Below are 25,965 nucleotides of genomic sequence, written 5' to 3'. Positions count from 1 at the left end.
TGGCACTGTAGCTCAAGTGGTAGAGCGCTCGCCTTGAGCTGAAGAGCTGAGGGACAGCACCCAGGCCCAGAGTTCAAGCCCCACGACGGACAAAAAAAAAAAAAAAAAAAGTTTACAGATTGGCACACATAGTCAGGATCAGAGAAAAAAATACTCCTAGACACAGAGCAATAAAAGCACCAAATATACAGAACAAAGAAAGAATATTAAAAGCTGTAAAAGGGAGGATACAAGTTATAATGGCAAGCCATTAGAAACACAACAGATTTCTTGACAGAGACACTAAATGCAAGGAGGGAACAGAAAGATTTAATTTAAGCCAAAGAAATAACAATTGCCAACTTGGACTATTATTCTATAATATTATTATTATATAATTGAGGGAGAAAAGCTGGGCGCTGGTGGCTCACGCCTGTAATCCTAGCTACTCAGGAAACTGAGATCTGAGGACCTTGGTTCAAAGCCAGCCCAGACAAGAAAGTCCATGAGACTCCTATCTCCCACAAGCCACCAGAAAACCAGAAGTGGTGCTGTGGCTCAAGTGGTAGAGCACTAGCCTTGAGCTGAAAAGCTGAGGGACAGCTCTCAGGCCCAGAATTCAAGCCCACAACTGACAAAAAATAATAAATGATTGAGGGAGAAATATAAAACTTTCAGGCTACACAAAAAGAAATTCATGACTACAAAACCAGTATTGAAAAAGATATTTAAAGGAATTCTAAAGCCAGGCACTGGTGATTCATGCCTGTAATCCTAGCTACTCAAGAAGCTGAGATCTGAGGACCTCGGTTCAAATCCAGCCAGGGCAGGAAAGTCTATGAGACTCTGATCTCCAATAAACCACTAGAAAACTGGAAGTGGTGCTGTGGCTCAAACGAAAGAATGCTAGCCTTGGGGCTGGGAAGGTGGCTCAGTGGTAGAGCGCTTGCCTTGCATGCACGAGGCCCTGGGTTCGATTCCTCAGCACCACATAAACAAAAAAAGCTGGAAGTGGTGCTGTGGCTTAAGTGGTAGAGCGCTAGCCTTGAGCTGAAGAGCTGAAGGACAGTGCCCAGGCCCAGAGTTCAGACACCATAACTGGCAGAAAAAAAGAATGCTAGCCTTGAGCTGAAGAGCTGAGGGACAGCACCCAGACCCTGAGTTCAAGCCCCACGACTGACCAAAGGGGGGAAAAAAAGGAAATTCTATCCACAGAAGAAACTTAAAAATAGAACACAACAGGAAAATACAGAAAGGAATAAACCCCCAGCAAGTGAGTATGTTAGCCAAGCAGGAATAGACAGGAAGGAAGGATCATAAAACCAACAAAATGACAGAAAATACAACACAGCTTTCAATATTAATGTTGAGTGTTATTGGTCTTAATTCTTCAATTAAAAGACACAGAATTGTAACTTGGATTAAAAGGCAAGACCCAATTCTCTTGTTTCCTACTAGGAACATATCTCAGGTACCTGTTTCTAAAAAGGGTCTTGTAACTTTTTCCTCCTGAGTCTGTTTTATATAGTCTCCTTGAATTCTTAGAGAATCCAAGACAGATACGTTTCTTTATGATAAGGCTCTCCAAATAGCAGCAATATGAACTTTGGAAACCCTTGTAAAACCAGACCTGAGATAAGGGCTGCTCAGCCCATGCCCTGACCGAGATCACCTGCTCGGTCAGCTGCACAGTTCAACTCCCCTCCCCTTTGTCTCCTCTTGCTGTAAAACCTCGAAGTTCCTGTAAACCCCATGAAGATGAACTTAGGGTCATGAAACTTAGGCTCTGTGTTTCCCAACATGGCCACACTGAACAGTTCTTCTTTCTCTGAACGTTACCTCTACTCCTGTGGCATTGGATCGGTGTCTGAGCCAGACACCAGTTGGCACTGTTGGGGCTCTCAGAGACAGGACTTTTGCCCTAAAACTCCAGTATTAACTCTGCAGAACATGTGATACAGCTTATATCTATCACGATCAGTATTTACTGTGCTGGAAAATAAAGCAGGGAACTAAATACATGTAAACATATATATGTTAGTAGAAATACAATTACTTGTTAGTAGAAATAACCTTTTTTTAAAATTTGAACTTAGGGCTATGGTTCTTATTGTCAAGGGTTTTACCACTTGAGCCATGCCTTCGGTCCTTTTTGCTTTTGTGTTTTGAATAGTCTCCTTCTTGGCTGTGATCCCTCAGATCTCCGTGACCCAAGTAGCTAGGGTCACAGACATGAGCTACAGTGCTAGCAAAATAATGTCTTATAGGGCTGGGAAGGTGGCTCAGTGGTAGAGCGCTTGCCTTGCATGCATGAGGCCCTGGGTTCGATTCCCTAGCACCACATAAGATAAAAAGCCGGAAGAGGCACTGTGGCTCAAGTGGTAGTGTGCTATCCTTGAGCTGAAGAGCTGAGGGACAGCACCCAGGCCCAGAGTTCAGGCCTCACGACCGGACCCCAAAAAAACAAAACAAAACAAAAAAAATAATGTCTTATAGATTATTCAGCCTGTGTTGGACATCTTTCTGCCTCAGCCTTCTGAATGCCGGGTTTATAGGCATGCATCACTACACTTGGCGAAAACAGTCCCAAGGCTTGAACTCTGGGATTAGGCACTGTCCCTGAGCCTCTTTGTGCTCAAGGCCAGCACTTTACCACTTAAGCCGCAGCACCACTTCTGGCTTTTTCTGAGTAGTTTATTGGAGATAAGAGTCTCATGGACTTTGCTGCTTTGGCTGGCTTTGAACCACAATCCTCACTCAGATCTGTCTCCTGTGAAGCTAGGATTACAGGCATGAGTCACTGGTGTCTGGCTCAAAATTTTTATTTTTATTTTTTTTTGTCAGTCGTGGGGCCTGAACTCAGCTTTTCAGCTCAAGGCTAGTGCTCTACCACTTGAGCCACAGTGCCACTTCTGGCTTTTTCTGCTTATGTGGTGCTGAGGAATCAAACCCAGGGTCTCATGCATGCAAGACAAGCGCTCTACCACTAATGTACCTTCCCAACCCCTCAAAACTTATTTTTAATAAAAATATACTTTTTTTTCCCCCTTGCCAGTCTTGGAGCATAAACTTGGGGCTTGGGCGCTGTCCTGGAGCCTCTTTGTGCTCAAGGCTAACACTCTACCAACTTGAGACACAGCACCACTTCCTGCTTTTTCTAAGCAGTTTATTGGAGATAAGAGTCTCACAAGCCAGGTGCAGTGACTCACGCCTGTAATCCTAGCCACTCAGGAGGCTGAGATCTGAGGATTGTAGCTCAAAGCCAGCTCTTCCCAGAACATCCCTCTTATCTCTAATTAACCACCAGAAAACGGGAAGTGGTGTTGTGGCTCAAGTGGTAAAGCACTTGCCTTAAATTCAAGAGCTCAGGGACAACACCCAGGCCCAGAGTTCAAGCCCCATGACAAAAAAAAAAAAAAAAAAAATTTCTCGCAGACTTTTCTTCCTGGGCTGGCTTTCTGAGAGGTAGGATTGCAGGCATGAGCCACAAGCACCTAGCTTTTAAAAATATACATTTTTTAAATGGCAAATATATTGCCTGGCATAGGCAAAGGCAGTTGGATTTTCTTTCTTTTTCTCTCTTTGTGCCAGTATTGAGTATTGAACTGAAGGCCTGGGCTCTGTCCTCTGTCTCTTAGCTTTTTTGTTCAAAACTGGCACTCTACCACTTGAGCTACAGCTCCACTTCTGGCTTTTTGCTGGTTGATTAGAGATAAGAGTCTTGTAGACCTTTTTGCTGTAGGCTGGTTTTGAATTGCAATCCCCAGAACTCAGTTTCCTGAATAGCAAGGATTACTGGCATGAGCCACCGGCACCTGGCTACAGTTGGATTTTCATATCTACTTGTGCCTTTATAGAAGGCACTTCAAAGCTGCTTTTGTTGGGCCTGTGAATGAACTAAGAGCAGGAGCAAAGCTTGGCATCTCTGCCTCTTTTTTTTTTGGTCATGGGGACTGAACTCTGGGCCTGGGCACTGTCCCTCAGCTCTTCAGCTCAAGGCTAGTGCCCTACTACTTGAGCCATAGCACTACTTCTGGCTTTTTTCTGCTTATATGGTGCTGAGGAATCAAACCCAGGGACTCATGCATGCGAGGCAAGCACTCTACCACTGAACCAACTTCCAAGCCCCTCTGCCTCTATTTTCTACATATATCTGCTCTAAGCCAGTCTCCCTGCAATGTGCAATCACCTTAGAACCCGGGAAGGGCAGGACTTACCACTGATCAATGACGTCTTTATGGAGACCAAAACTACCAGGGAGGAACAACAATGCTTCCTCAGGACAGACCACCGCCCTGCCTGTCCATCCTGATCAGTGATGACCGCAATAATGACTTCTCCAGAACCCCTCCCAACATAAGCACTGAAATAATGACCAGCCAGGCCATACTTTGACCAGAACTGTTTAGCAATTCCACATACCTTTCTTCCCCTGCCCCCAGGTCCCTGTCTATGAGCTATCATAGTTTACATCTGTCCCCTGAAGATGGCTGAAGATGTACTGAGTGCTGCCTTCCCATGGCTGCCATGTAATGTCTCCTTTCTCTCCGCCCTTCATCGTGTCTCTTTATGTAGTATGTAGGGGTGAGTGGCCAGACCTGACCTGTGGAGCTCCCAGGGTTTGGGACTGGATCCAAAATGATTATTTCATGTATAGCCTGCTGTACTATGTTGTTATGGCCAAAGTCTCTGAAGAGAGGGCTGGAAAGGTGGCTCAGTGGTAGAGCGCTTGCCTCGTATGCATGAGGCTCTGGGTTTGATTCCTCATCACCACATAAGCAGAAAAAAACCGGAAGTGGTGCTGTGGTTCAAGTGGTAAGCCACTAGCCTTGAGCTGAAGAGCTGAAGGCCAGCACCCAGGCCCAGAGTTCAGCCCCCACAACCAAAAAAAGTCTCTGAAGAGAATGAATTTGCCACCCTAACCCTGAGAACTCCATTTGTGGTAGGCATTACAGCTTTGTTCATTCTCTCTCTGTTACTGTCTCGCCAATGTATATGCTATATATTATTAAAAATCTTATTTTAAAGCTGGGTGCCAGTGGCTCATGCCTGTAATTCTAGCTACTCAGGAGGCTGCGATCTGAGGATCACAGTTTGAAGCCAGCCTGGGTGGAAAAGTCCCTGGGAAATTCTCATCCTGAATTAACCAATTAACAACAGGAAGTGGAGCTATGGCTCAAAATGATAGAGGGCTAGTCTTGAGCAAAAGAGCTCAGGGACAGTGCCTAGGCCTTCAAGCCCCACAAACACACCACCAACACCAACACCAACAATCTTATTTTAATTAATACCTGATAATTGTTTACTATTGGCTACAGTTGTGGATTTCACAATGTGTTGTTGGACCTGTATGTGTATTGAGTCATATAAAAGGGGCTCGGAGCAGTAGCTCAGCACATGCTTGTGATACTCAAGGTACTGGGTTTGATCCCTTGTCGCTGAATAAAGCAAAACAAAACAAAAACAAAAACCTACAACAATTCCTCAGAGTAGATTTTAAATATTTTCACCCCCAAGAAGAAAGTTTTTTTTTTTGCCAGTCCTGGGGCTTGAACTCAGGTTCTGTGTACTGTTCCTGAGCTTCTGTTTAAGGCTAGCACTCTATCTACCACTTGAGCCACAGCACCAGTTTTGGCTTTTGCTGTGTATGTGGTACTGAGGAATGGAACCCAGTGCATGCTAGGCAAACACTCTATCACTAAGCCACCTTCCCAGCCCTGAAAGAAGTATCTTCTTCATAGCTGATGGAATGAACTGTCGTGCAGATGTGAAACCTGGAATCTGGCTACAGAGATTCACCTGCGAGCACATGGCTCACCAGGAGCAGAACCAGAACTCTGTGCCTGCTCTTCCTGTCTCAAAGGCAGGAGGCTGAAGTGGAGAGGCTCAGGGGTTTTCCTAATCTTCTCCCTTTCTCTTCTTTCCTCTTGGGACCCTGATGGTGCCCTCTGGCCATCAGCAGCTGCCAGGTTTTCACAGTGGGCCCCAGGGCCGCTGGCTCCTCCCATCAGTTTCCCAGTGGCTGCTGGGTAGGTGATATGGAGCAAGTAGGTTGATGTTCTCCTGGACATGTGTGAAAATCTTGGGGGTTACCTCTAAGATGACCACAGGGGACACACAGTACCTACTTTGTGCCAGTGACCAGCAAGGCCAGGTTGCACTCAGCAACTCCCAATAGCCCTTTCAGAGGATCTGTAGCAAGAGGACTCAGGGACAGGCAGCCGAGCTTTACCTGCCCCAGACAAATGCTGGAGTTAGAAGAGGGTGGGGCTGGCAGGGGATGGAGCTGGGGGGAGGGGAGGAGGACTGATGTAATTCCCCCAGACTTCACAGGGATCAGGACAGCAGCACTGTGGTCTTAGCTCTGTTGTACAAGGAGAGGCGCTCTGAAGAGGTGAAGTGCCTTGCCCAAGATCACAGCAAAGGGCAGAACTCAGGTCTGTAAGGGCTCCATGGTTCTCTCGCTGGATTGCTCCACTGGCTCTAGCCGCTTTCCCCGGGGAAAACATCTGGTCTCTCCACAGAGCCTTTTGCATATTAAAAAGTAACTTCAGAAGATGAGATCTGAGGATCGTGGCATATGAAGCTAGCCACGGCCAGAAAGTCCACGAGACTCTATCTTACAGCCCAAATTTGGAAGTTGGGCTGTGGTTCAAGTGGTAGAGTGCCATCCTTGATTGAAAAAGCAAAGGGAGGGCTGGGAAGGCGGCTCAGTGGTAGATCACTTGCCTTGCATGCTCGAGGCCCTGGGTTCGATTCCCCAGCACCACATAAGCAAAAAGAAAGCCGGAAGTGGCGCTGTGGCTCAAGTGGTAGAGCTCTAGCCTTGAGCTGAAGAGCTGAGGGACAGCGCCCAGGCCCAGAGTTCAGGCCCCACGACCGGACCCCCCTCCCAAAAAAAAAAAAGAAAAAGCAAAGGGATAGAGCTGGGGCTCTGAGTTCAAGCTCTAGTACTTGTGTGTCCTCCCCCCCCCAACTCCCACATAACATCAGGTTTCCCATTTCCTGCTTCACCACAAGTCCAGGGGCCAGGTGTTAAGGAAACATGTGTCAGGTGTTGCCTCCAGGGAGGGCGTGCTCTATGACCCAGCGTCTAGTTGTTGTTTTTTCCTCAGTCATAGGGCCTGGGCGCTGTCTCTGAGCTCTTTTGATCAAGGACAGCCCTTTACCACTTTGAGCCACAGCACCACTTCTGGTGTTCTGGTGGTTCATTGGAGATGAGAGTCTCATGGACTTTTCTGCCCAGGCTGGCTTTGAACCTCAATCCTCAGATCTCAGCCTCCTGAGCAGCTAGGATGACAGGTGTGAGCCACTGGTGCCTGGCTCGCCCATCACTTTTTGTTGCTAGGGATTGAACCCAGGGCCTTACACATGCCAACAGAGCCAACCCCTGCAGCCCAGCCTTCCTCTTTCTAATGGGAACTGGAATGCCTGTGTCTCCTTTTCTGAGAAATCCTGCTCTGAAACGTGAAACTTAGCGGTGCGAAGTGACGGGCACCGACCTGGGTCTCCCTCAGCCTGGGAAGGGTGAAATGGAAAGCAGGCATTGGGGAGTGGGGAGGGGGAGGATAGGGGTCACCAAGAAGACCAGGCCTGGTGGGGCCCCTCAGTGGGAAAGGAAACTTTCCTATCAACCAGGGGACGCGAGCGGGCGCCTGAGGATGCTGAGGTGTTTTCGCAAAGGCATCTCAACACAACAGGACTGTGACTGGGTTAACCACAGGTCGTCTTTCCTCATTACCTGTGGCTTCTCTCCAGGCCACCTCTGCCTCTTCCTGGTTTGACCAGATCCCACAGGGTAGGGTTCTGGTTTGTTTTACAGGGTGTTAGCAGTGAGATGTGTGTAAGCCCGGCACTGGTGGTTCACATCTGTAATCCTAGCTACTTAGGAGGCTGAGGTCTGAGGATCACAGTTCAAAGCCAGCCCAGACAGAAAAGTCCTTGAGACTCTCATCTCCAGTTAACCACCAGAAAACCAGAAGTGGAGCTGTTGCTCAAGTGATAAGCATGAAAGCTCAGAAACAGTACTCAGACCCTGTGTTCAGGTCCCAGGACTGGCACAAAATTAAAGGATTAGGGGGGCTTGTGGGAAGTAATAGCAGAACTATGGAGACTCAGCCTCACCACTTATGATAATAGCAAGGAAACTGGATGAGTGTTTCCTGTGTACTATGAGGCAAACTATCCAGGCACTTCGCACAGTAACTCATATTGGACAAAAGCCCCATCCTAAACCTAGCAGGGGGAACAGGCACCAGTTGAGAGGCTGATCCACTGGACTTGGGGGCCTAGACACAGCAAGACAGGCTGATGGATGAATGAAACCTCGATCATGGAGAGATGGCCAGACACTTGGGAGTTGCTCTTCTGCCCTTTCCAAATCAAATTCATTGGATTGGTTTGCATTGGGTCTTTGGGCTCATGAAGAAGAGCATGATCTGATCTCTAGCGCAGGGTTTGGGCTGAGTCCTCTCTGTACCATGAACTTGCACCATGACCATGTTAGGGACCCAGCTTGACCCTACAGTGGCCTTGGCTGTAATGTCACTCTGCATTTACAGGTGGCCCTGGCACACATTGCAGAACCAATAGGGTGCAGAAGTCATTAAAGTGGACAAATGTTATATGCTGGCTACTCACACCACCCAGGTGTTTTTGAGACAGAGTCTTGCTATGTAGTCCAAGCTTAACCTCAAACTCATGGTCCTTCTAGATCAGAGCCTCCTGATTACTGGCTGGCTATGCATCACCATGGCCTGGCATATTCCAACTCGCTATGGCCCAGCTTAGTCTACCTTAGCTTGTAAACTCTTCTGTCTTTCCAGTCTCCAAGTCATGCTTCTGAATGTAATCCCTAGTAAACTGCCTCTTTCTTCAGGATCAGTCACTTCTGCCTCTGGGGGGGGGGGTGCACACGTACACACGCACATCAGTTTTAACTCAGGGCTCTCCTTTAGTTTTTCTACTTAATGCTGATGCTCTACCACTTGAGCCACCCCTTTACTTCTGACTTTTTGCTGGTTAGTTGGAGATAAGAGTTCTCGTGAACTTTTCTGCTTGGGTTGGCTTCAAGCTGGAGGCCTCATATTTCAGCCTCCTGAGTAGCTAGGATTATAGGTGTGAGCCACCAGAACCTTGTTTCTCTCTCTCTCTCTCTTTCTTTCTTTCTTTTTTTCTTTCTTTCTTAACTTCCTTCCTTCCTTCCTTCCTTTCTTTCCTCTCTGTCTTTCTTTGCTATTTTGAGACAGGGTCTTATGACTTAGATTATCTGGGAACACATTATGAAATTTGTTAGGAAAATGGAGGAGAATGGAACAGGAACAGGCTGGACGTAATCAGCAGGTGAGGATTGTTAGCTAGGACTGCTTATTGAGGAACAGTGAGGGGGTTTGGAGGTTGTGCCCCGAGTTGGGACGGGAGCTGGGTTTTTATAGGAGATCTGATCAAGGAGGCAGAGGTTAATGAGAAGCCCCTCAGTCAAGGAAGGTGGGGCCTTTCAGATGGGCCACAATGGGATGTTTGCAGCTGGGCTTAGGTGGATTGCCCTGCCTGCACTTCAAATAAGTTCACACAGACCTGGGACTTTGGCCTGGCGTCTGTATGGCCCAGGACAATAGGGTGGGGGTCAATCCTTCATAGTCCATCTTTAGATACATAAAATGATAGGGCCAAGAGGGGAGAGGCAAGTCCTTCAAAATTGAGTTCACAATTTCCAACATCTTCTGCTGCTATTGTGTGTACACCATGCCTGGGAGACTCTGTGTGTGTGTGTGTGTGTGTGTGTGTGTGTGTGTTCTGAGACAGGATCTGGCTATGTTGCCCAGGCTGGCCTCTAACTGAAGTCCTCCAGATTCAGCTTCCCACCTGCTGGGATTGGAGATGTGCACTGCCCACACTCAACATAGCAGCTAAGATGGGGGGGGGGTCTCACTTTCTCACTTTTTCTCTCTGGACTGGCCTTAAACCTGGATCTTCTTGACCTCTGTCTGTCCTTAGCTGATACTACAGGTATGTGCCACCCACTCTGGCCACTCATTGAATTTTGAGGTCGCTATGGGAATGTAGTTCTCAATGTGGTTCTCAAAGAGGAACTGTGGGGCGACCACAACCCCTAGGGAGACGTGGGAGTCACCAAGAGGAGTCACCAAGAGGAGGCAGCAGGAGTTTCCATGGGTGGGGCTGTTCCTGGCTCATGGCACATTTTAAGATCTGAGGAGCAAGTTGGGGAGGAAAAGAGAACAGCACATCTCACGGGTGCGCGTGCGCACACACACACACACACACACACACACACACACACACACACCCTCCACTATCACCTGGGCACAACGTCTCCCTAGCACCCCCATCTTGTGGAACGGCCCAGCCTCCCCTCCCTGGGCCACACCACGGCTGCTGGGCTCCCCTCTCCCATCCCCACTGTCTGTCCACTTCTCTGTCTTTGTCTCTCTTGGCTTTGGGAAGGTGGTTTCTCTCTCCAGACCACACCTTCATCGTTTGGGACTGAGATGGAAAGAAATCCCTTGATGGGAGCAGGGTGAGGCTGCACTAATGGCTTTGGCAAGTGTGGAGGGGCAGGGCTGGCCCAGAAAACTGCAAACACCTGGAGCCCCCGGGCTAGGGGACTGGAGTCCCAGGGCCTTGCATGCAACAAACACAAAGTGACCATTGGGTTGTCCAGTTTTGGGGTAAGGCTAGACGGCCGCCCATACAGAGTAGCCTCTCTGTCCCTCAGCCAAGGGTGTCAGGCTGTCTGTGATGTGGTATTTGAGACACACACCACAGTGACACAGTAAAGATGACAGCAGTGACAATTCCTCTAGTCCTATGTGGCTCGCTCTACATCTGCTCGCATGACACAGCAGTGTCTACATCCGGACTGGATTCCAGCCTGGCCCCGGCCACCCTCCAAAGGCTGGGTGACCCTGGACCAGGTCTAAGGCCTTGTCTAAGGCGGGGACCCCCTGGGGCACCACCCACGGCCTGTGCTCCAGAAGAAGTAATGGAAGGGAAGCAGCACCCCTTGAGGCGGGTGGGCTTGACTGGGAGAGTTCAAGACGATCAAGATCAGAAAGTGGTGTGATGGCCCCGAGTCACTAGCTGGGTGGGCAACAGGTGATTCAGTGTTGATAGTGCACAGTGCCGGGACACAGTCACACCCTACTCCAGCCGGCTCCGCTCTTCCTTCCCATGGGTCATTGTGCAAGCCCCTGCGGTGGCTGAGCCTCAGTTTTCCTTATCGGTGAGACGGGGCCTCCTGTTTCCTCTCGGGGTGCCCTTGTGCATCTCCGGCCTCAGGGACTTTTCAGAGGAGTGGAGTAAAAGCAGAAGCTGCCAGAAACAACAACTCCTTCCCACCCTTGGTGAGAATCAGCACTCCAGGAGAGATTAAGGTGGCATCCAGATGGGCAGGAGCCAAGAGTCTCCACCAAAGAGAGAGAAGTCCTCTCTGGCCCTAGGTGGGGAAGGGACCTGGCGTGCTAGGACCTGGGCTTTACTCTCAGGGGAAGCTAGCTGCTGGGAATGCAGTTTAGTGGTAGAGTGCTTGCCTAGCATGCACGAAGCCTTGGGTTCAATACCTCAGTACCACATACAGAGAAAAAGCCAGAGGTGGCACCATGGCTCAAGTGGTAGCGCTCCAGCCTTGAGCATAGAGAGGCTCAGGGACGAAGCTCAGGCCCAGAGTTCAAGGCCCAACACTGGCCCCCCCCCCAAAAAAAAAAGGTTGGATACAAAGCACAGTGGTTTTTCTGGGGTGTGTGTGTGTGTGTGTGTGTGTGTGTGTGTGTGTGTGTGTGTGTGTGTGTGTGTGTGTGTGTGTGTTGTGTGTGAGTCCTGGGGCTTGAACCCAAGGTCTGGACATTGTCTCTGAGCTATTTTGCTCCAGGCTGGTGCTCTACCATTTGAGTCACAGCTCCACTTCTGGCTTTTTGATGGTTAAGTGGAATAATAGTCTCATGGACATTCCTGCAGGCTGCCTGGATCCTCAGATCTTAGCCTCCTGAGTAACTGGGATTATAACCCAGCTAAATCACAGTGTTTTAAGTCTCGGTAAAGAATCTGGAGGGGATGGGAAGGTGGCTCAGTGGTAGAGCACTTGCCTTGCATGCATGAGGCCCTGGGTTCGATCCCTCAGCACCACATAAGCAAAAAGAAAAAAGCTGGAAGTGGCGCTGTGGCTCAAGTGGTAGAGCGCTAGCCTTGAGCTGAAGAGCTGAGGGACAGTGCTAGAGTTCAGGCCTCACAAACAGACCCAAAAAAAAGAATATGGAATTCCAGGTATGCCAGAGAAGTGATAGGCTGGTTTATGACGGGCTTTTGTTGGAGTAGGCTCTGAGATGTCCTGAGGGTCAAAGGCTGAGAAGCAGTGGCAGGGAGCAAGGCTCAGGACAACTGAGACTCGGGTTTGCTACTGGCCCAGGTGCATAAGGGCTCAGCACTGTGCTGAGCGACTCCATGAAAGTGAAGGAGGACTGAGCAAGGCTGCCATTTGCACAACTTAGCTAGCCAAAGAGTGAAGGCTGGGCCCGCACAAGGACCGGGAGCTTTGTCTCTCCAGCTGCAAAGTGGGCATGTTGCTGGGCCTGGCCTGTCCCCTGGCCTCCCCCAGCTCTGGCCTGCCCCTCCTCTGCCCCGGCCCCACCCTTCACACCTTCAGAGTCTCTGGAGAAAGACCAGCAGCACTTCCTCTTCTCTTCACCTCTCATCCACAGCAAGGGCGGATGGGGTAAAGGTCAAGGCCTGGCACTGAGTCCAGCTCAGGTACCAGGCCTCTGCTTCAGCATCTCCTCCCGGAGCCCCAACCCAAGGCGGACAGTGATGCTCACTGTACAGCCTGTATTGCTTTGTTTTGCCTTTTGTTGTTGTTGTTGTCGTGGTTGGCTATGAAGCTTGAACTCTGGGCCTGAGTGCTGCCCCTCAGCTCTTCAGCTCAAGGCTAGCGCTCTGCCACTTGAGCCACAGCACCCCTTCCAGTTTTCTGAGTGGTTTACTGGCGATAAGAGTCTCATGGACTTTCCTGGCTTTGAACTGCAATCCTCAGATCTCAGCCTCCCTAGTAGCTAGGCTTACAGGTGTGAGCCACTGGTGCCCAGCTAGCTTGCTCAGAAGAGGAAAATTGGCCGGGAGACCAGAGGAGTGATTTGTCTGAGGCTGTAGAGTTGCCACTGGTGGCTGAGTAAGGCCACATGTGGCCTAGACCCCAAGCTCTGGGCAGCACCCCAGCCTCCTCCCCAGGGCAACCTCCAGGGAGGCACAGGCGGAGCCCTGGTGCCTGGGTCCTGGTGGGCTCATCTGGGGAAGCTTGTATCCCTGTGCCTCACTTTTCCCATCTATATAATGGGGGCAGTGGACACTCACCGGGAAATCCTCAAGACTCGCCTGGCCTAGTCTTTCTGGGTCCCTTCCTGGGCCCCCACCTGCACCTCCAAAGGCAAAGCAGCCTGGGGGACGTGCCATGAAGTCAGCCTGCCAGTACCCAAGCCTACATCCTGAGTGATGCCTGCGGGACTTCAGGGAGGTCACAGTGCCCCTTCCCGTTCTGTTAGCTGGCATTAGTAATCACACTCACTCACGCGTGGTGAGGATTAAGGACGTAAACCTCGGCCGCGTGGAGCAGCACCTGGCTCACGGCACAGCCATGTGGCTCCTACGGCTGCGATGAAATCAAAGGCTGCCTCACTCCTCGGTCCCGTCCCAGAAAACCCCGCCGTCCTCAGCACCTGTGATTTGTGCCTCAAAGCCTCAGCTGTCCCAATGGGATAGCCAGGCTCAGCCGGCTTCTCTCAGCCCGGCAGGGAAGGGAAAGGCAAGAAGATCGGCTTTCTGCACTGAGGAAGAAGCCTGGAACAACAACGTAAAAGCCACTCACAGTTGTCGGTGGATGTCTGGGCCCAGAAGGCTGTCTGCAGGGTCTGGTCCTGGCTGCTCGGTGTCCACCCAGTGGTCTGGGCTGGCTTCTAGAAGCTCACAGCTGCCGGCTGAGCTGTGCCCGCCCAGCTGTAGTTCTGTACTCTGAGGCGTGAGTGCGGAGGTCTGGCCTTCCGTCCGTTATCACTTCCCCTCTGGGTCCTTGTGCTGCAATGTTCTTGAGTTGTAGTTGAGTGAGGCTTTCCTCACCAGGAACTCTGGTCAGGGTGGGCCATGGCCCTAGGCCCCAGGGCCCCAGGACTTGGATTCCAATCTAGACTAGATGTTATCATGGTAGAAAATTCATTCAATCTCCCGAACTTAAAGCTTAGTTCTCTTCACCTGCAAAATGGGGCCGAAGCTCCAGCCTTCCATATGTCACTGGAAAAGAACATTCCTTCCACTCCCTGCTAGGCTACAGTGTTCGAGTACACATGCCCGCTGGTGCCAGGCAGAGAGCATCGGCGAGTGACGGGCACTGGGGCGGGGTCACAGGGAGTGGAACGTACAATGTGGGGTTGGGATTGGGGGTCATGGGGTGAAGTAATGGGGTCAGGCACCTGCCAGATCTGGCTAAGCTTTCCCGCTTGGGAATGCAGACCTGGTTGGAAGAAGGGCTATACATCTCCACAGGAGATACAGAATCCTAGGTGGGTGCCAGTGGCTCACACCTGTAATCCTAGCTACTCAGGAGGCTGAGATCTGAAGATCATGGTTCAAAACCAGCCCTGGCAGGAAAGTCCGTGAGACTCTTATCTCCATTAAATTACCAGAAAACCGGAAGTGGCACTGTGGTTCAAGTGGTAGAGCCTTAGCTGAAGAGCTCAGGGACAGCGCCCAGGCCCAGAGTTCAAGGCCCATGACTGACAAGAAGGGACGGGGAGGGGGGAGAGAAATAGGGAGAGAGGGAGACAGGGAGGAGGAAATCCTGACCTTTACATGACAGTGCTCAGTGTTTGAATGTAGGGCACAAAGCCAAACACTTTTGGAACGCTGTGTGAGAACTGGGTATGCAGGTTTCTACCTGTAATCTTAGCACCCAGGAGGCTGAGGAGTTTGAGGCCAGTATGGGTTGCTTTTCAATACCCTGTTTCAACAAGCAAGCAACAACAATATGCAATGGGAGAAAATGTTGAAAGAAGTGGCATTCTTCAAGATATATTGCATTTGTCAACTAACAACTCCTTTGTACCACCTCTTAAGGATAACAATACAGAAGAATAAAAAGAAAAGGTTAACCAGCTGTTCTGTATTTTACCTGGCAATGCTATTCAGAGGGACTAGCAAGGTATGTCTAGAGACATTTTTGGTCACCACAATCCAGCAGAGGATTCTACTGACCTCTAGGGGTAGAGGTTGGTAATGCTGCCAAACACCCTACAATACAGAAGGACCCCCTGGCAAGGAGGAACCATCCAGCTCAGGCTCCAGAAACCAGGGTGGCGTATGCCCAGTTAGAGTTAGTAATGAGACTGTTTAGAGGGTGGGGTGATGGCCTCAGCTTTTGCATAGTGAGGAACCCAGAGTGCCAGGGAGCATGGCCGTAGGGGTCCCCCCCCCCCCCGCCACCGAAGCCACATTCGCTCTGCAAGTAGAGATGCCAGTGCTGAGGTGCAGGAGGCTGGCAGGTGCTTCTGCAGAGCCGTCTTGAGGAAGACGAGTGACTGGCTCTCCACTGCAGCCCAGTGCGTGGCGGTAGCAGGACACTGAAGTATCACAACTTCTCGGGGCTGGTGGGATTCAAACCCATGATCGGCAAAAGGAGTCACCAACACTCAGCCAATAAGACTAGGAATCTTTATTAGCTGCAGTGACTGATCTCCGCTATTGGGACAGTGAAGAACAGCAGCTACGCTCTCTTGTCGCAGGGTTTTATTATTTTTGTCAGTCCTGGCGCTTGAACTCTGGGCCTGGGCGCTGTCCCTCAGCTCTTCAGCTCAAGGCTAGTGCTCTACCACTTGAGCCACAGCGCCACTTCCCGTTTTCTGGTGGTTAATTGAAGATAAGGGTCTCACAGACTTTCCTGCCCAGGCTGGCGTTGAACTGTGATCCTCAGATCTCAGCCTCTTGAGTATCGAGGATTATAGGCATGAGCCACCGCATCTGGCGAGGCCGGGTTTAAAAGAGGCAAGCAGGTCACACACAGGTGGCAGCGTATGTGATAGCAAGCAGGTTTACAGAAGCAAAACTAGCTGTTCATGATCACAAATAACAATTACTAGTTCAATAAACCAAGCAATAAGTCATCAAAGCAAAAGTTACATTTCCAGGCTCTTCCTTTGTTTCATTCACAATAAGGGTTTAGCTGACATTTACCAAAACACATTCTTCCGAACTTCTTACTTATCACATCCAAAATCAAACTACCTTCCAGGTTGCCTGGCTCTTTCTGAGTTTCACTGTTATTTACCACAGTTAGCTTGTCTGACTCTAATTTTCTCTGAGTCTCTACTTCTGAGAATTTCTTTTAATAATTAACCTGGCGTTTCTACGAAGAGGTCCTGCCTTCAATGCTTGCCCTATCCTTATCGTATGTGTTGTCAGTTCAAATGGAATGTGACTAGAAAACAGATTTACAAAATGATGCAAGAGCCGGGTGCCAGTGGCTCACGCCTGCAATCCAACTACTCAGGAGGCTGAGACTTGAGGATCACCATTTAAAGCCAGCCTAGGCAGGAAAGTCCATGAGACTCTTTTCTCCAATTAACCACCAGAAAACTGGAAGTGGCGCTGTGGTTCAAGTGGTAGAGCACTTGCCTTGAGCTGAAGAGCTGAGGGACAGCGCCCAGGCCCAGAGTTCAGGCCCCATGACCGACCCCCCCCAAAAAAGATGGATGGTATTAATTGGGGTACACCTGAGAGCTTGCAGACTTATGGGCTACTAAGCTCCAGGGTCATGCACTGCCTCCTCTCCCAAGGGAGGAGGGTTCAGGGGAGCAAGTAAGTTCCCTGCAGCAAGAGGAACAGTGGCCAGACAGCAGGAAGAACTTCCTGCCTGTGAACAGTAGCTCAGATGCCCTAATTTTGATGTGTTTGGGGTCACCTCAGACACATGTAAGTGAGGGCATGAATGAAGAGAGCAGGAAATTGCTTCATGGCAAAAGTGATGTGAACACCGGAGTCTGAATTTCTCTCCTGTGGCAAGTCACTTCCTTTGTCTGCTCTTAATTTCCCCATTCCTAGAATGAGGAAGTTGAAAGTAAGAGATGCTTCTACAATGGCCGCCACGTCTGGATGTCGACTGTCATGCCAGCCATCCTCAGAGGTTCTGGTTTGGTTCCTCTAACCAGCTGGTCCTTGGACCTACCTTGGGCAGCAGGATGCTGTAGGACCTCCTGGTCCCTGGGTGCCCTGGGCAAGGGCTGCTGGGTCCCGCACAGGAAGGAGCTTTTTGATTCCACATGCTCACGGGTGCATTCGCAGGCAAGGGCCCAGGGGCTGCTTCGATCCCTGTGAGACTGTGAACCACCGCCATCTACTGGACACATGTGTGCTGTGCTGGCCCCTGCACTGCAGATTTCTGGTTGGGTCTGGGTAAAGGAGGTGGAGTCCTGAGACCTGTACTTTTGCCCAGCGGCCTTGGTCATCCATGGGCCACCTGCCTCTTGGGATGATCATCTCCAGCAGGGTTGTCAGTGCTGGGATTAATCCAGGAAAAGAAAAACAAAATGTGTATCTGCAGGCCTGGTCGGGTGGGGGATGGGGGGATAACATAGTTTCACCCTAAAATGCCTATTCTAGCTGGGCACAGGTGGCTCAAACCTGTCATCGCAGCTACTCAGGAGGCTGAGACCTGGAAGATTATGATTCAAGGCCAGCCCAGGCAGAAAAATCCTTGAGACTCTATCTCTAATCAGACAGCCAAAAGCTGGGCTGGAAACATCCCTCAAGTGGTAGAGCACCTGCTAAGCAAGCCAGCCAAGCAAGAGTGTGAGGTGTTCAATTCAAACCAAAAAGAGGAAGATAATACCTTTTTTAAAACTATAGTCAGCTGGGCACTGGTGGCTCATGCTTGTAATCCTAGCTACTCAGGAGGCTGAGATCTGAGGACTGTGGTTCAAAGCCAGCCCGGGTAGCAAAGTACGAGAGACTATTCAGCTCAAGGCTAGCGCTCTACCACTTGAGCCACAGCCCACTTCTGGCTTTTTCTGCTTATGTGGTGCTGAGGAATCGAACCCAGGGCCTCATGCATGCAAAGCTGACCAAACAAGGCAAAAGGAAAAAGACAACCAACACAACAGCTGGCAAGTATGGGTGTGTGAGGGCTGAAAGAGTCCCTGGACCTGGCCACCTAGCTTTAAATCACAGCACATGTGGTTTGCAGGACCGCAAACCACACAGCGACTACAGAACTCTGCAATGCGAAGCAGTAGAAAGGGGCAAAGACAAAAGGAGGGAAGGAGAGCAAGGTGTAATGAAAACACAGCATCTTCCCCACAGAGTAAACGCTGGCTGTCATTCAGCTTGGAGTGGATCGCTCTCCATGTCTCTCTGTCTCTGGTTTCTATTTCCTGAAATTCATTGTGATAAGTATTATTTTGTATGACAAGAAGCACAGAGTATTGCACCTTTGTGTTCTCTCCCAATCCTCCTTTGTCTCACTATGTGTGAATGCCTAGAGTTCTGATGCACATTTTTCACACATTATTATATGGAGGTGCTTCTCTTCTGTTCCTAGAATTTTTGTTAACAATGACTATACTGGTTTTGATCTTCATTCTCCTGTCTTAGCCTCTCAAGTGCTTTGTGCTTTGTGCTACTATGCCTATTTAATGTAACTGAGTTGAATGTGTTGTCCTTTTTCCTCCTGCTGCAGCTTGTTAACAGCATTTTTTTTTTTTTGGTCCGGTCGTGGGACCTGAACTCTGGGCCTGGGCACTGTCCCTCAGCTCTTCAGCTCAAGGCTAGCACTCTACCACTTGAGCCACAGTGCCACTTCCGGCTTTTTGCTTATGTGGTGCTGAGGAATTGAACCCAGGGCCTCAGGCATGCAAGGCAAGCACTCTACCACTGAGCCACCTTCCCAGCCCCAAACAGCATTTTTTTTAAGACCATGGGGCTGAAGTAAAGGAGGGAGAATAAAGCAGAGAGAGGAAGTTTCCACTTGCTAAGAAGCCTGTCAAGTGCTTTCCTGTTTTCCTGGCCTGATATGTATCGAATGCTGTCTTTCTTCTGGCTCTTTTCAGTAAATCCTCCTCTCCAGTGTGTGTGTGTGTGTGTGTGTGTGTGTTTGGTGGGGGGAAGCTCTCTCTCAGCTTCTGCCTCTCACAGGTTGTCATTTCAGAGCTGCCCTGCAATGGGCAATTTTTCATTCTGAATACACACACACACACACAAGCTTTTCTTCAGTTCCTGACAATGACAATATATGCAGTTTACTGGACTGATTATCTCAGGCCCCAGGGGCTCAGAGCAGCTCCCTCATTTTCCAGAGCAAGTGGTACTCTGAGTAGCTCCTAACCTAGTAAACTCTGAAGGCCAGGAATGGTAGCAGAATAGTTGAGAACAAAGCTTTTTGTGTCAGCTGAACTCTGTGGCACATGCCTGGAGACCTAGCTACACAGGAGGCTGAACTCAGGGGTTCAAGGCCAGCTTGAGCAAGACAGTGAGAATCCCATTACCCAAAACTAAAAAAGGATGGATGAGGTGTTTCCATATCTGTAATCCCAGAACTAAAGCAGGAGGATTTCAAGTTCAAGGCCAGCCCTGGGTTGTAGCCTGAACTATAACTGTTGTAAATGTTTATGTATTGTTAAAAATAATTTTATAAGCCGGGCACTGGTGGCTTACGCCTGTAATCCTAGCTATTCAGGAGGCTGAGATCTGAGGATCACAGTTCAAAGCCAGCCTGGGCAAGAAAAGTCCATGAGACTCTTATCTCCAATAAACCACTCAGAAAACCGGAAGCGGCGATGTGGCTCAAGTGGTAGTGAGCTAGCCTTGAGCTGAAGAACTGAGGGACAGCGCCCAGGCCCAGAGTTCAAGCCCCATGACCGACCAAAAAACAAAACAGAACAATTTTATGGTATAAATATATATTTACATTTTTTTACAAATTATTATAGTTTTTGTCTCCAAATTTAAAAAATGGTTCTGACATCAGATTGACCTGGGTTTCAGTTCAATATATGTGCCCTATGAGAAAGCCACTTTGCTTCTCTGAGGCTCAGTTTTATCATGTATCAGAATGAGCTTTATCATAAATGGAGACAGTAATATTGACTCAGGAGAGTGTGGTGAGAATTAAGATAATGAGTTTAAATTGTTTAGCACAGTAGCTTGCTGGCAGTGAAGTGCTCAAGGATACTGATGTGATTGTCTGGTAAGCAGTTCATTCGTAATACAGAATGCATACCAAAGTCAAGGACACTGTGTAAAAATGCAAAGACTCCGAATTGGAATTGAGAAATGAATCCAGGTTTGGTGGTGAATGTCTATAACCGCAGCATTTGGGAAGGATGAGGGAGGAGGATTGAAAGTTGGAGGCCAGCCTGGGCTACACAGACAACATCCTACTTAGAAAAGTTAGAACAGAGAGAAAAAGAGAAAGGGAGGAAAGAAAAGGGGAAGCACGAGGAGGAAGAGAGAAGGGGAAGGAGAGAAGGAGGGAGAGAGGGAGGGAGAGAGCTGGAGCTCGCACAGAGCCAACAAGTCCTCTGCTTCCCCTGCCTCAGAAGCTGTTATCTGCCATTACTTTTTAATTTTTTTCCTGCTTTGATAAACCATAGGCTCTTGGCCCATGGAATGTTTTATTTTTATTTTTGCCAGTCCTGGGGCTTGAACTTAGGGACTGGGCACTGTCCTTGAGCCTCTCTGTGCTCAAGGCTAGCACTCTACCACTTGAGACACAGTGCCACTTTCAGCCTTTTCTGCTTATATGGTTCTGAGCAATTGAACCCAGGACTTCATGCATGCTAGGCAAGCACTCTACCACTGAGCCACATTCTCAGCCCCTGCGGCCTTTTTTGATACCTGGGGAAGAACAGCATGGGCGGGGCCCTCCCAGAAACATAATTCATTCAGTAAATCAAAGCACCTACTACGTGCTAGGTCCTCTGCAAAGCCACATTTCCAGCCCCTTGGTCCGTGGAGTCTTTTTTTTTTTTTTGGGTCTGGTCATGGGGTCTGAACTCTGGGCCTGGGCGCTGTCCCTCAGCTCTTCAGCTCAAGGCTAGCGCTCTACCACTTGAGCCATAGCACCACTTCCGGCTTTTTTCATTTTGCTTATGTGGTGCTGAGGAATCGAACCCAGGGCCTCAGGCATGCAAGGCAAGCACTCTACCACTGAGCCACCTTCCCAGCCCCGGTCCGTGGAGTCTTGATTCAGTCTCTTCTCAAACCCAAGCAGCCAGCTACAGGGACAAACTTCTTGCCATCCATCACCATGACAGGGAGGCCTACAGGTTCCATGTCCCCCGAGAGAGAAAGAGCCACCTTGGAATCAATGTAATTGTAAGCCTTCTGTATTTTCACAATAAAAAAGTAAAAAAAAAAACCCTCAAGTTCTTCCAATAATTTCCCTTCTACATAAATGCACTGTGCCCTTGAACAGATCCAGCATCATCGTGCACAGGTTATCAGCACAGGTAACCAGGGACTTTCCTACTTGGGCTGACTTCGAACCACAATCCTCAGATCTCAGCCTCCTGAGTAGCTAGGATTACAGGTGTGAGCCACCAGCTTCCAATTTCTGCCTCAACTTTTTGAGTGCTGGGGTTATAGTTGTGCACCACCATGTCTGGCCAGAAGATCTATTCTATTGTTTGTTTGTTTTTTTACCTTTTAAACATATTTTTTTCTGGTCCTGGAGCTTGAACTCAGGTCCTGGGTGCTCTCCCTGAGCTTTTGTGCTCAAGGCTAGTGTACTTTCACTTTAAGCAACAGCACCAATACTGGATTTTTAATAGTTAATTGGAGATAAGAGTCTTGGATCTCAGCCTCCTGACTAGCTAGGATTACAGGCTTGAGCTACCAATGCCGGGCTTTTTTAATTTTTTTTTTTTTTTTGGTCCAGTTGTGGGGCCTGAACTCTGGGCCTGAGTGCTGTCTCTCAGCTCTTCAGCTCAAGGCTAGCACTCTACCACTTGAGCCACAGCGCCACTTCCGGCTTTTTTTTTTTCTTTTTGCTTATATGGTGCTGAGGAATCGAACCCAGGGCCTCAGGCATGCAAGGCAAGCGCTCTACCACTGAGCCAACTTCCCAGCCCTTTTTTAATTTTTAAATTAAAAATAAGGCTGAGAATGTGAACTAGTGGTAGAGTGCTTGCCTAACATGCATGAAGCCCTGGGTTTGATTCCTCGCTACCACATAAACAGAAAAGCCAGAAGAGGCGCTGTGGCTCAAGTGGTAGAGAGCTAGCCTTGAGCAAAAGAAGCACAGGGACAGTGCCCAAGCCGAGTTCAAGCTCCAGGATTGCCAAAAAAAGAAAAAGAAAAAAAGAGAAAAAAATTAAATATAAACCAAACATAGATTGTAGTACACATGGGACCACCACAAAAGATTTCAATTCTGGGGAGGAGCATCAGAATTCTTTAAGTCTTTTTTTTTTTTTTTGTCGGTCATGGGGCTTGAACTCTGGGCCCGGGCGCTGTCACTTAGCTCTTCAGCTCAAGGCAAGCGCTCTACCACTTGAGCCACAGTACCACTTCCAGTTTTCTGAGTGGTTAATTGGAGATCGGAGTCTCACCGACTTTTCCTGCTCCAGCTGGCTTTGAACCGTGATCCCCAGATCTCAGGCTCCTGAGTAACTAGGATTACAGGCGTGAGCCACCGGCACCCGGCTAATTCTTTGAGTCTTGTAGGTTGAACCTCTGGGTCAGAGAGAAGAAAGTATACATGCATTTCCAACATGTCGTGTTTACATTAGCAAGATTCAGATGACCAAAGAAGGAAAAGTTCTGATTGGCAACGGTCTTGAATAGATAAAACTAATGGCTGGCATGGTGGTCCTTGTCTGCATTCCCAGCACTTGGGAAGCTGAGGCAGGAGGATCTTGAGTTTAAGGCTTGGCAGGGCTGTGAAATCAGCTCCATTAGTGAGCTCCTGTTTACAAAAAAACTAATGGTGCCTGGGATCTGAGATCAGAGGATCAGCAGTTCAAAGCCAGCCTCAGGGCAGAAAAGTCCTCCAGAGATTCTTATCTCCGATAAACCACTCAAAACCCGGAATGGCTGAGGGATGGCGCCCAGACCGAGCTCCAGGCCCACCATCGACAAACAAAAACGAAAAGCACTGGGGGCCTGACGTCCATAGAAGTTTGCGTTTTTCACTTTTTGGGTTATTTACTCCAAAGAAGTCGCGCTTTTTCCTTCGCTGCAGGTTTCTGGCACAATCAGCCGAAGGATATTTGCTGTCTCCCTTGTCCCCAGGGAGAATATCCCGAGCAGGGCGGCTCCAACCGCAGCTCTGGGGCACACGCAGCGCCCGCGTGCGGTGCGCCGGGCCGGGCCGCGCCGCGCCGGCGGTGACGTCAGGCCACGGGGCGCCGCGGAGTCCCGACGCGCTCGCCCCCCCACCTTCTGAAGGGCTGCGGGGTGCTGGTGAGGAGCCCGGGGCAGACGGCAAGTTCGGGGCGCCCCCGCTCGGGTAGTCGGGGCCGGGGAAAAGGCGCCGGATTCGGAGGTGGCGCGGCCGGCGGTTACTCCCGACTAGCTTCTCCCGCAGGATTTCAAATCCTGGGCCGCCTCCACCCCGCCCCGCCCCGCCTCTGCCGCCCAGCAACAGGCATCTGCCCGTCTTCCATTGGTCACGCCCTCGCGCCCCCGCCCACGCAACGGGCGGCGCCTCCCCCCCATTGGCCGCTCCCGCAGCGCCGCGCTCTGATTGGTCACAGAGACTCCAGACCCGCCGCCGCCTCCATTTTGTCGGTAGGGGCCGGAGCGGTCGGGTACGAGGCGCAGCCCGTTCTCAGCTAGCCTGTCGCTGCTCGCGGCCTCACTCCATCCGTGCCTCTTCTCCCCTGGAAAGGGAGGGGGCCTCGACATCGGAAGGCAGTCGCCGCGGTCGCGGGAGCTCGAAGTCGGTGAGTGCGCTGGCGCGGCCGTGCCGGCGGCCGCGGTCTGTCTTGTGGAGCGGCCTGAGACAAGGCGAGGCGGGCAGGGCCTTCCCAGGCCCTGCGTCCCGGGCGACCCAGAGGCCCAAAGCCGCGCTTACCCGGCGGCGGAGCACCTCCCCCGCCATCCTGCGGAAGGAAGGAGCAGGAAGGGCGCTGGCCGGGGCTCCGCTTCGGGAGGAGCGCCGTTTCCTAACCGCGGTCCGGCCGGCGGACGGTGCAGTCCCGGGCCGGGACGCGGCGCGGCCCTCGGGCCCCAGCGGCACTTGGTGTCGGAGGGCTGGGGCATCCGGATGCACCTTTAATAAGAACTTCCTGCTTGGCCTGGGAGGCTCCTGCATTTTTAGTTTGACTTCAGATGGAAAACAAACTTGTGTGCGACTTGAGGTCAAACTAAGCCATCTGTAGGGATACCTTAAGCAAAGAGCTATTCTTTGGTATTTCTGTGGCACATGTAACGATCCCTTATCCCCGTGGTTTTGAATTGAAATCTTTACTTTCCTAGCCAGGAGGACTTCTCTCAAGCTTGTGTGCTGAGGAGACTCAGATGTTGGCCTCAGCTCTTAGGCTGAACTCGGCAGATTGGCCCATGAAAACTTCTGTTTTGAGACAAAGGAAAGGATCCGGTAGAAAGCAACACCTATTATCCTGGGCTTGGCTGCAAGGAAGAGTACAGGTGGAAATCCAGCAATCTGAAAAGCGGACTGAAAGGTATAAAAATACATGCCAAAGCAGGGAAATATTTTAAGATGACCCGTCCTAAACTGTATATGATACAGGATTACATTGATTTGTGGGTAAGTTCCATTCTTCTTAGGAAAGATAGTAAGTACACCTGGCATAGAATGAATTTTCTGAGTCAAAGCAGCTGAATATAGCCTGTTTTATTTTGTTTTTTCTTCCGTTTTCCCCAAGATTTTTAAATTGGAATTCTTCTCTATGTTTGTATTTACTTACAGGTGACATAGAAGCTGAAGATGGGTGGTGGAGAGAGGTACAACATTCCAGATCCTCAATCTAGAAATGTTAGTAAGAACCAACCACAGCTTAATAGACAGAAGACCAAGGATCAGAATTCCCAGATGAAGACTGTTCATACAAAAAAAGAAAGAGGACATGGCTATAACTCACCAGCAGCTGCATGGCAAGCCATTCAAAATGGGGGAAAGACGAAAAACTTCCCAAATAATCCAAATTGGAACTCGAATTTATCAAGTCCTAGCTTGCTTTTTAAGTCTAAAGCTAATCAGAACTATGCTGGAGCCAAATTCAGTGAGCCGCCATCTCCAAGTGTTCTCCCCAAGCCACCCAGTCACTGGGTTCCTGTGTCATTGAATCCTTCAGATAAGGAAACAATGACATTCCAACTGAAAACTTTACTTAAAGTACAGGTATAAGATTAAGTAGTTTAAATTTAGCCACAATTACAAATGGTGCTTGACCGGTCTCAAATTCTTTAGATTGTGCAAAACTGCTAATGATGTAAAAATGTTATTATCATGTTTTTATGTGCTGTGTGCACTGTGTAATAGTACAGTGCAACTTCAAATAACTAAGTGATTGTACTTGAGTTAGTGTTCGCAAATGAGTAACTTTGAAATGAGACCATTGAAGGTTAAATTTGGGAGCAATGTTAAAGGAATTACTTTAATCTTGGGAGAGAGCAATTTAATACTTATAGGTCAGGTTTACTTGTAAAGATGTACAAAAAAAAAAAAAACCTAGGCTGACATTTTAAAGTTTAATGCCCTAGAAACACCCAAACTAGTAACATGCCAATAGCCCAATGCACTGCCAGAAGAAAATGTGAATTTTCCTTAATAGTAGCATTTTACTGAACTGTATAGTAGCAAATGTGTAACTGGTGTTTGTGGCTTATTGGAACAAGGCACAGTAGACCTCAGTGGTCTGGTTTCTTAAATGTAAATAGATAGGTGTTTGCCAGTAAGATGCACCAAAACTTTTTCACAGTAGTATTAAGAGATCACTATGTTTTTAGTTTTTTATTCTTAATAATTGTTGCCAG

At 49.4% G+C, this 25,965-nt stretch overlaps 2 protein-coding genes across 4 annotated transcripts in view; one reads left to right on the top strand and one right to left on the bottom strand.

Annotated features, from left to right (window-relative positions):
* Cnr2 (cannabinoid receptor 2 (macrophage)) overlaps positions 1 to 13,988 on the bottom strand; it is a 26,055-nt gene extending 12,067 nt beyond the window's left edge. For all 3 annotated transcript variants that reach the window (XM_013034903.1, XM_013034910.1, XM_013034917.1), the window contains exon 1: positions 13,850 to 13,988. The gene's annotated coding sequence lies outside the window, so the exon portion shown is untranslated. The remainder of the gene's footprint in view (positions 1 to 13,849) is intronic.
* A 9,775-nt stretch (positions 13,989 to 23,763) lies between these two features.
* On the top strand, positions 23,764 to 25,965 carry Pnrc2 (proline-rich nuclear receptor coactivator 2). Its single transcript, XM_013032838.1, has 3 exons — positions 23,764 to 23,909; positions 24,445 to 24,650; positions 24,899 to 25,965. Exon 3 carries the CDS (start codon positions 24,917 to 24,919, stop codon positions 25,334 to 25,336), a length of 420 nt encoding a protein of 139 aa, XP_012888292.1. The 5' UTR covers positions 23,764 to 23,909; positions 24,445 to 24,650; positions 24,899 to 24,916; the 3' UTR covers positions 25,337 to 25,965.

Source organism: Dipodomys ordii, unplaced genomic scaffold (assembly GCF_000151885.1).
Source record: "Dipodomys ordii isolate 6190 unplaced genomic scaffold, Dord_2.0 Scaffold6, whole genome shotgun sequence".
NCBI lineage: Eukaryota > Metazoa > Chordata > Mammalia > Rodentia > Heteromyidae > Dipodomys > Dipodomys ordii.
The sequence above is the reverse complement of the archived record's forward strand: the minus strand, read 5'-3'. Positions and strand labels throughout refer to the sequence as shown.